General features: G+C 47.2%; 2 protein-coding genes across 5 annotated transcripts in view; both read left to right on the plus strand.

Annotated features, from left to right (window-relative positions):
• The first annotated feature begins 422 nt into the window (after positions 1 to 422).
• Fam170b (family with sequence similarity 170, member B) lies at positions 423 to 2,929 on the plus strand. Its single transcript, XM_005412573.1, has 2 exons — positions 423 to 649; positions 1,835 to 2,929. Exons 1-2 carry the CDS (start codon positions 538 to 540, stop codon positions 2,563 to 2,565), a joined length of 843 nt encoding a protein of 280 aa, XP_005412630.1. The 5' UTR covers positions 423 to 537; the 3' UTR covers positions 2,566 to 2,929.
• Positions 2,930 to 13,422: 10,493 nt separating this feature from the next.
• Vstm4 (V-set and transmembrane domain containing 4) overlaps positions 13,423 to 13,555 on the plus strand; it is a 75,091-nt gene continuing 74,958 nt past the window's right edge. For 3 of the 4 annotated variants that reach the window (XM_013508815.1, XM_013508817.1, XM_005412575.2), the window contains exon 1: positions 13,423 to 13,544. In XM_013508815.1, coding sequence (XP_013364269.1) covers positions 13,524 to 13,544 — 21 coding nt within the window. In that variant the 5' untranslated portion in view covers positions 13,423 to 13,523. The other variant, XM_013508816.1, reaches the window with a different exon arrangement.

Below are 13,555 nucleotides of genomic sequence, written 5' to 3' on the forward strand. Positions count from 1 at the left end.
GCAGGACTCTTCTGCTCCTGGGTGATGACTAGATGTCTATGATTGGATGTGCGGCTCAGCGTATCTGGTATGAGTGTGTGTGCATGAAAGTGTATCTCCTGTAAATGTCTATGTGTGTGTGTCTGTGTCAGTTCTATGTATTTTTTGATGTCACTGTGGGCTATGTGCCTTTGTGTGTTCACCTGCATGTGTATCTGAGCGATCATGGGTGATGTATGTGTTTACGTGTCTATGTATGTGCTTATGTGTTTGTGTCTTATACTTGTGTGCACCTGTAGTGGTCTATGTTTTGTGTGTGATCCTGGTAACACACATGACAGGGCTACATCTCCAGAGGAAATGAGCTCATATTGGGAAGCCTGGCCTGGCTCCTAGGCTCAAAACAGACCGGGTCACTGGTGACATCACAGAGCAAAGCCAGGAACCTAGTAACTGTGGCAGCCCAGGGGCCACTCGGGCCAGGACCAGCTGGAGGGCTCAGCACTGCCCAAGCCAACTCACAGCAGTGGCACAGAGCACCAGGTGTGGTTTCAAATCATGAGACGCCACTTCAAGGACCTTCGGGGAGAAGATTCCACAACTGATGGGACCACCCTCAGTGTGACCAGCCCCGAGTCCACAGAGGGCAGTCTGGAAATGTTCTGGCCAGGTAGGGAAAAAGAGAGGGCGAGGGTAAGCCGATTGGGCACCCTTGAAAGAATGCCCTGGGGTGCCAGGTGATCATCGATGCTAAGGGTGTGCTGACCACAAAGATAGGCCAGAAGAGGGCAAGGAAACTGGCCTTTGCCAATTTGCCAATGACCTAGGCGTGGGTGAGTACTGGAAGTGGTTTCAGGAGCTGTGTGGATGGAAACATAAAATGGATGTATTTTAATGTGTATTTGATAAAACAACGTGGCAATGCTATAACTCTGGCTGTGACATAACAATCCCCTTATAACAGACTGAGATCAGGGTGTCTCCATGCTTAGCCTGTCAGGGTAATGCTGCTCTTGAGGCAGAGTAGCTGTGTCAGGCACTTACATTCTCTGTGCCTTGGTTTCCTCTTTTGTTGAACGGGAATCAAAACAGTTAAACCTTACAGATGTTTTGAATGTTAAGAGTTAAAACATGGTATGTACTTACACGGTGAAAGTGACACAGTAAGTGTCACATTAAGTCCTAGGAGAGGGCAAGATGCCCTGGGTAAGACACAGACCCGTCACAAATGGCATGAGGAAGGTATGGTGGGCAGCCTTGCTCTTTGAACATCGTCATGGAGCCCGCCATGTCTGTGTATACAGCCTCCAACAGCTAAGTGTCAGCTTTGGAGAACTGTGACATGTGTCCCATATGGAACCACCACAGTCACAGCCCACAGGGCATCGTCATCCCAAGCTCCAGCAGCCTCATGCACCTGTATGGCAGCCTCCCCAGTGCCCTGCAGCCTGTTCTGTCACTGTAGCTTTGCTTTGCCTTTTCTACAATGTCACCTCACTGGCAGCTGTCCCGTGTGGCCTTCTGAGTGTGGCTCTGTCTAGTAAATTTGTTTCACTCCACACATACATGTCCAGTAACCTCCATTTACCCAGGAGTGGGACCACGTGGTGTCTAGAGCACCTATCCCATGAGGGCAAACTGCTGTCTCTGTATTTATCCATTGGTGGCCTTTGGGAGCTGCCCTTGATCATCCCGCACTGTCACTGGGATAGGCACTGTCACCCCATGTCAGCAGGAAACGGGCAAAGGCAGGCGGCTGTCCCAAGGGCCCCTTTGTGCCTGCAACTCCAGGAGGTAGGTTACACCCTGTCTGTATCTATGAAGGGCATTGACGCCTTGTCCTTGGGTTCCACAGAAACCACAGAGGGGCCAGCGCTGGCCCGCGCAGACAACCTCTCCCCGAGGACGCGGTGGCGCATCACGCTGGGCTGGAGCCCCTCCTCACCCTCATCCGTGTCCTCATCCTCCTACCGCTCCTACTCCCCGCGGCCTCCTTGCGGCCTGTGTGCTCAGGGGGACCCGGACCCTGGCCCACGAAGCGTGCCCGCGCTGTATACCCGCGTGCAGACCGTGCGCGGCGTGGCTGTGGCCTGGGAGACCGAGGCGGGCTTCGCGCCCATCAGCAGCCAGCCGCGCGTCCGAGAGGCCCAGTTCCTCGGGCGGCAGCGGCGGTGGGGCTCTTCCTTTGAGGTGGCCTCCAACACCGACCTGCGCGCGGACCTAGAGGCTTGCGGTGACGAGCATGAAGGGGAGCCCGAGGACGACGCGGGACGCGAAGACGCGGAGCTGGAGCAGGAGCTGCGCGAGCCGCCGGACTCACTGGTCACCACCAGACACGGGCTGCGTTGTGTTGCCTGTTGCCGCGTCTTCCCCTCGCTGCCTGCGCTACTGGAGCACGCACAGCACGGCGTCCATGAGGGCTTCAGCTGCCAGATCTTTTTCGAGGAGATGCTGGAGAGGCGGCGCGCGCAGGGCCGAGCGCAGGACCCCGAGCTTGAGGGCCAGGAGCCTAGCCCGGAGGTGGGAGGCGAGCAACGTGCCTGGCCTCTCGGCGAGGACCCTCGGTCACGCCAACAGCAGCAGTGAAGTACAGGGCAGGCGCCCCTGACCCTCTGTCCAGCTCCCAGGCCGGCCCCCCTTCCAGCCACCAGGATCAGAGCCAGGGCGCAGGGGTATGGAGCCCCTCCCAGGGCGCAGCGTTTCAAAACCCCCTGGGCAAAGAAGAGAGCTTGGGAGTGTTTCCGATGGTGCAGGATCTGAAGGCCGCGCAAGCCGCAGGGACTCCGATTTTGCAGGGGGCTCTACAGGGTCCTTGCTTGCTGTACAAGATGTGGATCCCAGGCGAGCCCACTGCAAATGAAGATTCAGCTCTATTTTTACATTGTTAGGAATCCGTCCTTTGCCTGAGTTCTATTCTTATGTTATTGGGATTAAACTTGAATAACTCATAGTGGAAGGCAGTGACTCTTTGAACCATGCCATCAGGTGGCATCCGTTCTGTAGGTGACAAAGTGGCACAGATGATGGGAGGAAGGCAGCTCCACAGGGTGGAGATGGGGCTAGGGAAGTCCTGATCTGAGTTCCTGCGTGTCATCTATAGGTCTGTTAAACGTTGCCATGAAGTTTGCCTGCACCCTCCTGCCAGGGGCATTCCTTCAAGAAAAGACGTCAGTCTTGGCTCACTGTGTTAGGTACACCTGCCAATGGCTGGGAGAAACCTTTATTACAAATGCTAGTGCCCAGAGAACTCTCAAATTTTTTGAGACATTGAAATATTTGCATACAAGTAATCAGATATTCAGGGATGGGGGGCCCACAGCTAAACGTAAAATTCATTTGTGCTTCATATGCATCTTTACATAGTTTCCTGATGGTAATTTTATTTTTAGTGTACCTGTGTTTTGCCTCTGACTGCACAAAGGATTTTGGAATATTTTGGATTTTTGGATTACCCTGTACACCAAACTCCATTATTCCAGGGAAAGAAAGAACAGACACCAGGTCAGGGGTGGACCACATTGAGGAGAATGAGGGCACCCAGAAGTGGTCCCCACACACAGGCTGTTGGATCCCAATGAAAAACTTCCCAAAAGCAATGGTGATGGGGCTTGGAGGAGCAGTGAATCATGGAAGAGACTTTCTCAGGGACAGCATTGCAGATATCACAGGTGAATAGTTCTGTTTTGGGAAATGCCCTCCACCCACCAGGTGCCACCATTAGCGTTCCCTCCCCTTGCAGTTGTGACCATTAGAAATGTTTCCTGGGGACAAAGTTGTCCCTAGGTGAGAACCAATGGGCTAGACAAATATGGGACCTTAGAAGAGGGAATGACACAGGATATTTAGGGACTTGCTAGTCACTTGATCTGGCTGCAGTGCTGGAGGTGTTTATCTCTCCAAGCACTCTGTAAAAATTTAGCACCTACCTGTGTCAGGCACTGCACTGGGGATAAAGTGTGAACAAAGAATGGAAAGCTGATGTGGATGGTGCTCTGTGAGCTTGGGTACCTTTTTTTTAAAAACTACCAACAGCCTTTTTTACTGTTTCTGTTGCCATCTCTCAGTGTCCTCTGTTTCCACTCCATGCTCTCCCTCCGCTAAGTGGAACACAACCCTCTATCTTCCTTTGGCTGATCCTGTGCTCACCTGGTGTTTCAGTCTTTGTGTCACTTTTCCAACGGGGCCTTCTTCCTCAGGCTGCCTTAGTGTAGTATGCACAGCTATCACTGAGAAGTGACAAGATCAGGTTGACACCACAGAAAGGAGAAGTGGAGAGATCACTAGGAGTCTCCTGCAGAAGTCCAGGCCAGGAAAGGTGGTAGCACTGACAAGGTAGTAGTAGATCAAAAAGGGCTTTGGACCTTGAAACCCACTCCCCATGACAAAGAGCTCTTGAGAGATGTTAAGCAAGCTGGATTTGCATTTGTGAAAGATCACCCTTTCACAGTAAAGGATAGGTCAGAGCCAGCACTGCTGTGAACAAGGTAAAAGAGCTGGTGGCAGGAGGAATGTGAGGGATACTTGAGCATAGCTAATGTTTGATGAAGTTGGTGAGAGTACGCTGTCCAGAATTACTGTCAGCTATTTGCGGGTGAGTGGTGTATGTTGGTGCCATTTGCAAATAAAACAATGGGAAAGAGAGAACAAGAGGGGAGAAGGAGAAATGAGAAGGAGGAGGAGCAAACACTGGCTGGGATGCTGATTTGGAACAAGCTGATTTTGAGACAGCAACATCTGGAAGGAGGCTGGTTTTTGGTAACGAGGATGGAGACAGATTAGCTGAGGCTCATGAGCCTTGTCTTGGTCGCATTCCCCCTGCTGGTCCAGGGCAGCAGGAACCTGTGAGTCAGCTCAGAATGGGCATCAGCTGCAAGGATGACATCAGTCTTGTGAAGGTGTAGCTGAGGCCAGAGGCTTCTTCAACTTGCTGTGGGCTGGAAGATTTAGAGGAGAGAAAAAGGAGCCTGACTGCGTCAAACTTTTCTTTGAAGAGATTCAGGGTATTGAAGGGGCTCAGTAGGTGGGATGAATCCAGGGACAATCTAAGGGACAGGCAGGCTGCTGAGCCAAAAAAGTACTAATGAGGGGAATATTTAAATGTTGATCAAAATATTGAACACTGATGAAAAAAATCAATGGGTGAGAAAACTTACCATAGTAGCATAGTACTAAGGTTTGGAATTTCAACCTTTAAAAGACATATTTATATGCTAAATTCTGATATCCTATGGGTTAGGCATTGTCTTAAACAATTTTTAAATTAAATCACATGTGTGCTCTACAATCCCATGAGCTGTCACTTCTGTTATTATCCCTATTTTATCAGTGAGTGTGCCGATACCTGGCAAGGTCCGATGGCTTGTGTAGGGCAGAATCAGGCTCACACACAAACAGCCTGGCCCAAAATCTACGTTCTAGCCACCATAACACACTGAGACTCAAACCTGCATGTAAAGACAGATGCAAGGTATGCAGGAAAGCCAAGGCATCAATGCACAGGCTGTGTTTTCTTTCGGTTGAGTAACAGTGGCTGGAGATTTTGGAAAAGACGACGGATGATTAGGACAAGTAAAGGATGATACTGACTTGGCAAGAAAACTTTTTTGCTTACCAGGGATGACTTCAGCTGGTATAGATGGGAGAGGAGAGGATAAAGTAGTGACTTGTTCTTAAAGCACAATTGCAACTCAACAAAGTATTCATTTGTGGTTTAAACATTTGCACACAAATGGGACCTCTGCAGATAAGTATCAGGGTGAGGGGAACACTTCTAGAGGATTCAAGGGACCTCCAGACATTTTAGATCATGGACCACTTTTGCTTTCTCAAACCTTAGGAAAAGATAGAGCTTGTTTTATGAAACTTTCATAAACCCGATTACAAAAAACAGCAAAGATGGCCCTAAAAAAATAACCTATCAATCTCATTTATACACTTCATTTTTTTCATGGTGCTGGGGATCAAACCCAGGGACTTGTGCATGCAAGGCAAGAATTCTACCACTGAGCCACATCCCAAGCCCTAATTTCATTTATAAACATAAAATAATAACTGAATTTAAAAGAATGTGAAAGGAGTAATTTACTAGGACTGGGTTTGGGTCATCTCTTGACTAAGGATATTTAAAAATTAATATTGTAGCAGAAAATGCCCCCTGCCCCAGCCAGTATACTTCAGTTACCCAGATGACAGTTCCTGTTGCAGTTCCGGTTGCTTCTGCTTCTTAGAAATGGTTGATCACTATGATGCATATTTTAGTAACCAATAAAGACAGCCAAATACTCTACCTCTGTACCTCCCATTTGAAACCCCATAAAAACCTCCCTCCCTGGGCTTTTGAGACTTGACATTTTTATAAGGATTGATTCTTTGTCAGTGCCCATCTAAAGTAAAATAAATCTGCCTCCAAATCCTGGGTTTCATTTCAGTGTTTCTGTTTGCCATTGCAATGCTTCATATTGAAAGATCAATTTTGTGATTATCTTAATATTAAAAGAACATGATAATATGAAACACTCATATTGTTATGGTCAGTTGCCTTTTCAATAAAGATATTAAGATAATTCAATAGGGGAAAGAATAGTCTTATCAGTAAATGGTACTGGAACAATTGTATACTTGTATGCAAAGTAATGGAGTTGGATCCCTATATATAAAAATTTACTCAAAATGGAAAAGACCTTAATTTAAGAGCTAACACTATATGAGTCTTAAAGGAAATGTAAGTATACATTACAAGCACTGAAACAGGCTACAAACGAATGAGCCTTGAAAATACTATACCAAGTGAAAGAAGCCAGACACAAATGGTTATGCCATATGATTCTGTGTATATTGAATATTCCAAGAAAAATCTATGGAGGTACAAAGCAGATTAATGGTTGCTAGGGATTCAGGATTAAGGGGTAGATCCATGAACTTTTAAGGAACACATTCAAAACAGAGCACTAAGTAAACAGATACTCATGAAAATACAGAAAATGCAGTTAAATGTCCAAATAATTATCTCGTTGATAATTATTGATCCTTTTCCCCTCTGATTCATATTGTTTTGTGAGGTGTCTGTATTAGCAAGTATGGCTTCTAGAATGAAAGGCAGCAAAACATTTAATTGTAACAATATCACACTTTGAAGTAACTTTGGAGGCCTTTCTTGTTCGTATCTGTGGTCTGAAGACCACACTATGAGAAATCCAGCTCTCACTATCTCATTCCTCAGTCCTTTAACATTAAGTTACCTTTAATTAGAGAAATTTATAGTAGATGAGGACCCAGCCAGCACAATATAGTAAAATATCGAAGCTTTCTTGGAAATGTGTCCTTCTTTCTTGCAAAAGTTGAGAGGTCTGGATGAGAAGGATCTCAAGAGAGATACAAAGTGGGTGCTCAGTTGAGAAATTATAGATGGTCAGTTCAGCACTGGGTACAAGATCCTATAAGCATGATCATATGAGGAAAATAAAGGGAAATGAGCTGAAGTAGGATGAATGAAAGATGGTGGGGACAGAGGGGGAAATATAAGTAGCTCATGTTAAGAATAACATGTAATGTATTGACTAGCATTGTGACATCACAAAGGAGGTTTGAGTCAGGGGTTGACAAAGGTAATGGGATCCTAACAGACCTCTGCAGAGCTTTCCACCTTCTCTGACATGCTCAGTAATGAATGTGGTTATTGGCTAAATTGTATCCTCCCCAAATCTCTGTGTTGAAACTCTAATCCCCAGTACCTTAGAATGTGACTATATTTGGAGTCAAAGTCCTTAAAGAGGTATTTAAGGTACAATGTGGTCATAGGGATGGGCCTTAATTCAGTATAACTGATGATCTTACAAGAAATTATGACTCACAGATGTACAAAGATAGTATATGTTGGTCAGCCTCAGAAAGGGCATGTATCAGTTAGCTTTTTATCACTGTAATATCTGAGATAATCGATTTATGAAGAAAAAAGGTTTGTTTTGGTTCAGTATGGGAAATTTCAACTCATTATTGATTGGCCCTGTTGCTTCTGGGGCTGTGGTGAGACAGCACATCATGGCAGACACAAGCGGGAGAAATCCTATTCACTCTGGTTGGTGTGAAACAGGAAGAAGAAGGCAGAAGGGTCCCATATGTCCCTTTAAAGCCATGCCCCCAGTGACCTGAACACCTCATTAAGTTCCACCTCTTAAAGATTCCAGGCTCTCACAATAACTCTAAGCTGCAAACCAGTCTTCAACATGTGGACCTCTGAGGAACATTTAAAATCTAAGCTTCAGCACCATGTGAAGACACAGAAGATGGCCAAGCAGAGGTTTCTGAAGAAACCAGACTTTTTAGTCAAGGTCTCAGATTAACCCCTTGATTTCAGACTTTCAACCTCCAGAATCATGAGACAATGAATGCATTCTAGTTATTTAAGCCCCCATCTATTGCACTTGTCATGGTGGCCCAAGAAGTCTAAGCTAGATCTTGGGGAGCAGGAGCCAGAGGTGGAAAGGTAGCCATGGGAGACTTGCCCTGTAGGTAGGCAGGCTTCCTGGTTGAGGGTCCTTAGAAGCACAGGCATACAGTGAATGGTGAGTGCCTATAAGTGTCCATGGACACGAGTGTTGGGAAAACATAAATATATCTGCAACTGAGCTGCTGACTTTTGGCCAATTTAGAGTGGTGGTGTCCCCAAGCAAGCAGCATCCTATGGGCATAAGCCAGAGAGTTTGCACAAGGACTTGCATGTGTGAGTGTGTGACAGTGCTCTGGGCCTCCAATGCTCCAACTCTCTGGGAGGCCAAGAGAGAGCCCAACAGAAATAGTTGGGCATAGGAATGAGGATGGGCTGAGCTGTAGGAAAGATGGAACCCAGAGGCTCACAGAAAGGCCAGGTCCAGACCTCCAAGCCAGGTACCAGGAAGGACCTGGAGTATTCATGCATGGATGTGAGAGGAAGTGTGTGTATGTGTGTGTGTGTGTGTGTGTGTGTGTGCATGCACACATGCACACTCATGCACACTGTTCTGCACTGGTCCGTGCTGATGCCTAGTGTGAGGCAGAGAACAAAGACTCCATGTGACTGTCCACAAAGGATGCTGAACCAATCCTCCTCTGTCTGCACTCTGCTGCTGGATTTGCCACAGCCCCTGGAGCACCCACATCAGCTTAAGGAAAGGAGCATGAGCATCTCTGCCACAGAGCAAACTGGAGGCCTGGGCTTCAAAGATCAGGCATATTTGGTGGAAACTGTGCTGACTTTAGTTATTGCTGTTGAATCGATCTAAATGACACAAACACAAACATCCAAGTTTATAGCAGCCTTGCCACTGTAAAACAAAAACACATTTATAAATTAAACACGCACAATTACAGCAGCAATAAAACTCAAACTACAGCATTAATTTTATGCGATGGTTAGTGAAACCAAGTTGCCTCTTATGGGAATTGGGGGCCAAGTGGGGGCCAAGTGGGGGCCAAATGGGGGCCAGAGTCTTCCCATGGTGATAAGATCCTTCCCCCATTGCTGGAAAAGTGAGTCAGGACCCACAGGCTGATGGTCATCTGTGTCTGGTTGCTTACAATCTATTGCTTTCATAATATCCTTAATCTAGACTTGCTCCAAGCTGGGTGTCTCTGCCTCTCTGTACAGAGATATACAGAGAGAGGTCTTAATCACCTATTGCCAAATTGTTAGGAGTCTAGAATGGGAACTGGCTGGAAGCCTAGGTCTTCTCAGAGTCACAAAACATCTGAAATCTACTTTAAATGAAATATAAATATTTTCATGATATATGTGATCCTAATTATAGGATGCTTGTGATCAACATATAAATCAAAGAAAGTGGGATATATTAAAGTTCATGAGCTTTTTTTTTTTGAGATGGTATCTCACCTGTTGTCCAGGCTGGGCTTGAACTCCTGGGATCTAGTAATCCTCCTGTCTCAGCTTCCCAAGTAGCTGGGACTATATGTATGTGCCACCATGCCTAGTCATAAGCAAACTTTTATTTTTAAGTTTTTCTTGGAAAAAAAATTGAAAATGTATTAGAAGTTCCAGGAGTACTGCATTGAATTCCATGTATTCTTCATCTAGCTTCATCAGGTTACCAGATTCATTTTGTGTATCTCTCCTTATGTCTATGTCTCTTTCCATATATGCATTATATAATTCATATGATAGATTTTCTATTTTTGCTAAACTATTTAAGAGTTATTTTCAAACATCCTGTCTGTAAACACCAAATATTTCAGTGAGGAGCTCCCAGAAACAAACTTTCTATTCCATAGTCACATTTAAGAAATTTAACATTTATATTGTATAAAGTAGAGCCTATCCATATTAAAATGTGTCAGAAAGCAATAATAATGTCCTTTAGCAATGGGCTCCCAAACCCCACTTGGATCACATATTACATCTTTTTAACTTCCTTTACTCAGTCTGTCTTTTTGCCCATTTGATGTTTTATTCAATGAAAGTAGAAGGAGTGGAATGAGGTTTTAGTTTTGGGCATCAGTGGTCAGTTCAAAGGTAAATTTCCTTGTGGTCAGTTAGGTAGGTGACTTGTCCAGTTCCTAGCTTTTTCGTACACCAGACCTCTCCTATTTCTGGAGCCCTCTAGGAATCTTGGACCCCTTCCTTTCTGTTTCCTGGGAGCTGACCCAGGTAGCCACCCCGAGCCACCCTGCAGAGCCCAGCACCAAGCTTACAATCATTGCTAAGATGGTGAATGAGCCCATTTACTGGGGCCACCAACACAGTTGATTTGAAGGCACTATTTCTGTCTAGCTATTTTGATCTGTCTGGTCTGAAGCTTCAAATTTCCTTATCATTAGGGGAAAACTCAGTGCACTCTACCCTTCCTAGCTGTGCAGAAGAAGATGCTGTTGCAGGTCCCATGCAAAGTCCTGCTACTTGTCCCTTCTGATTGATGGATGGATGCCTCCTCTGCAATGACAATCCCTTTTCTGTCCTCCCACAGTGGGTCATAGCTGAAAACCTCTTCTATCCAGTCTATTCTTCGTTCACTCTCTTTTAGTGACAGTTCAACCATGCAACACTGCTTTGAGCTGGAACATACCTGAGAGCATTCTGAAGGAGAAAATCCTCAAACTTACCTGGATACATCCAAACTGAAGTGCACCAAGTAGAAATCAGCTGGACACCTGAGGTGTTGCTTTTTCTTGGTGCTCTTAGTTTAGGATATATCTGCTGTACATAAACTCACATTGACTACACACCAGGCTCTTTCATCTCTATCACCAAAGAGAAGGTATCTGTTTTCAAAACACAGACTGCACTAATCCTGAGAGACCTGGATTTTTGGGGTGATTCCCTCTGTAGTGACTAGAGTTGAAGATTAGTTGAGTATTTAACATCCATGGGATCCTGGATCAACTTTATAGCAGTGTGAGTGTTTATACAGGAATGCCAGGTAGAGATATTTTTAATAGAGATAATTTTATAAAAGTAAGTAGGTATTATTCTTCTAACTGGGGAGAAAGGCAGACCTGATAGATTCAGAGCTGGGTGAACAGTCAATGCAAGTTTTCTAATCATCCTAATTTTGTGGATGGGCGTGCAGTGGAGATAGAGAAAGATCAGGAGGTTTCTATTGATGTAGACTGGCGGGGCAGAAATATGAGTCTCACAAGAGTCACTGGTTGTGCTTCCCATAGCCACTGGATAAACTCAGGATACCATTCACCAACAAATTTTACCAGATTACTTGGGAAATTGAATAGTAGTAACAGAGGCCCCAGCTGAGAATGGCACAATATTTATGTATCCCAGAACTGCATGCAAAGCATTTTCCAGCCCCAAACTTCCAGCAAACACCAGTGTGGGTAAAAAGAAAACAGGGCAAGGAGTGGCCAGGTTGGACGTCATCTCAGTTTTGAAAGGAGAGGGTGGTAGTTAGAAACATACACTGGCAAAGCAATGCCTGACTTCTCCAAGTGTGGCCAACACATCTCCGCTAATTGGAAGTCACTGCAAGTAGCACAGCTGGGTGGAGGTCTCTGAGGACGTCAAATTGCTCCATGTCTTCCCCAGCCCTGTGCACTTGAACTCAGGCCCACATGCCATTTCACAGATGTCACCTTCATCTGAGAAGTAGTATTCAGAGAGGTCACTTTGCCCCTCTACTCAAAGCTGTTGCTCAGTATGGGATACAGTCTGTGTTCACAACTAGTACTCCTTGTCTAGGACGCCTCCCTGGTCCTGCTAAACACTGCTTCAGACTCCCGGGCCCCTGGCTGTCGCCATCAGAATCCAAGTTCTCAGTAAGACAGAACCCTGGACAGGTCTCCAGGTCTCCCTGAGCCTGGGTGGGGTTCAGATGTCCCTGTGCTATTCAGTTGTCCTCAGCATCAGACACAGGAACCTTGAGGCCAGCCACCCTCAGCTCCGCGTGCCCTTCCACATTCCTGCCCCTGCCTAGGAGGGAGCTGCTTTCTCCCTTAGGGCTGCCTTGCCGGTCAGCTCAGTCCCTGCAGGGCCTGCTCCACAGCCCAGGGCTCTAGTCTGAGGACACCCACCCCTGGCTCAGGGACCAGGGTGTGCCTGGGGTGTAGAGAGCTCACAATGCCCTCTGGAAGACCCTACAAAGCATTCCTCACATAAACTTTTCCTGTGCAGAGATCCTGACTCAGCTGCTCAGATGGGCCCAGAGCCTGAGTTTATGACCTGGGGAAGAGACCAGGCTTTGGCTCAGAGTGACTGGGCCGGGTGGCCTTGTTGCAGGTCCCTGGCTGTGACATGAGTCTGTTCCTTTATCTCTTGCTTCTGCGTCCCTATCTATAATATTAGCAGTCCTGACAGGTGTTGGCTGCCACCTTAAGGGACTTTCTCATTTAGTCTTTTTAACCCCCAGCAGGGTGGATCCCATAGTACAGATGGGAGAAACTGAGGCACAAGGAGACTAAGAATTGTCCTGGGTCTCACAGTGGAAGGAGCTAGAAACATCTGTAAGTCACTTGGCCCTGGGTGCTATAAAATAGTTTACAGCACTGATTAATAGTTTCCACTGGATTCTGGACTTGTCTACGTGGACCTTTTCTTTCCAGGGGTCCCCACCCTGGTCCATCCTCGGCTTTTCAGTGGCCCTGGGGTCACAGAGGCCCCGGAGGAGTGAGTGCAGGTCCTCCGCTTGCTCTCAGGTTGGGTTTGCTAGAGGAAGTCCGCCCCTCAACCCCAGTCCCCAGGACCCTGTCTTAGGGATCAAGGACACACACACACACCGATCACAGCCAGGTCAGTTCTCAGCCGCGGGCAGGCTACCATATTCTGCTGGGTTAGGGTGGCCTAGGTTCGGGTTTGACCAGGGGCGGGGCAGGTGGTGGGCGTGGCCGGTGATGGGGCGGGGTGGAAGGCTCCAATTTTGGGAGGGGGCAGGGGCGAACCAGGGGCGGACCAGGGGCGGACCAGGGGCGGACCAGGGGCGGGGCCAAGCTTTGGGGTGGAGGCGGGGCCGGGGGTCTGGGCCGGGGGCGGACGCGCGGGCACAACTAGGGCCGGGCCGGTGGTGGTGGCGGCGCTCCTTGGGTCACAGCGCCGGGCAGGCTGCGAGGCGATGCGGCTGCTGGCGCTGGCGGCGCTGCTGTG

The sequence above is a fragment of the Chinchilla lanigera genome, unplaced genomic scaffold (assembly GCF_000276665.1).
Source record: "Chinchilla lanigera isolate Chin_1 unplaced genomic scaffold, ChiLan1.0 scaffold00155, whole genome shotgun sequence".
NCBI lineage: Eukaryota > Metazoa > Chordata > Mammalia > Rodentia > Chinchillidae > Chinchilla > Chinchilla lanigera.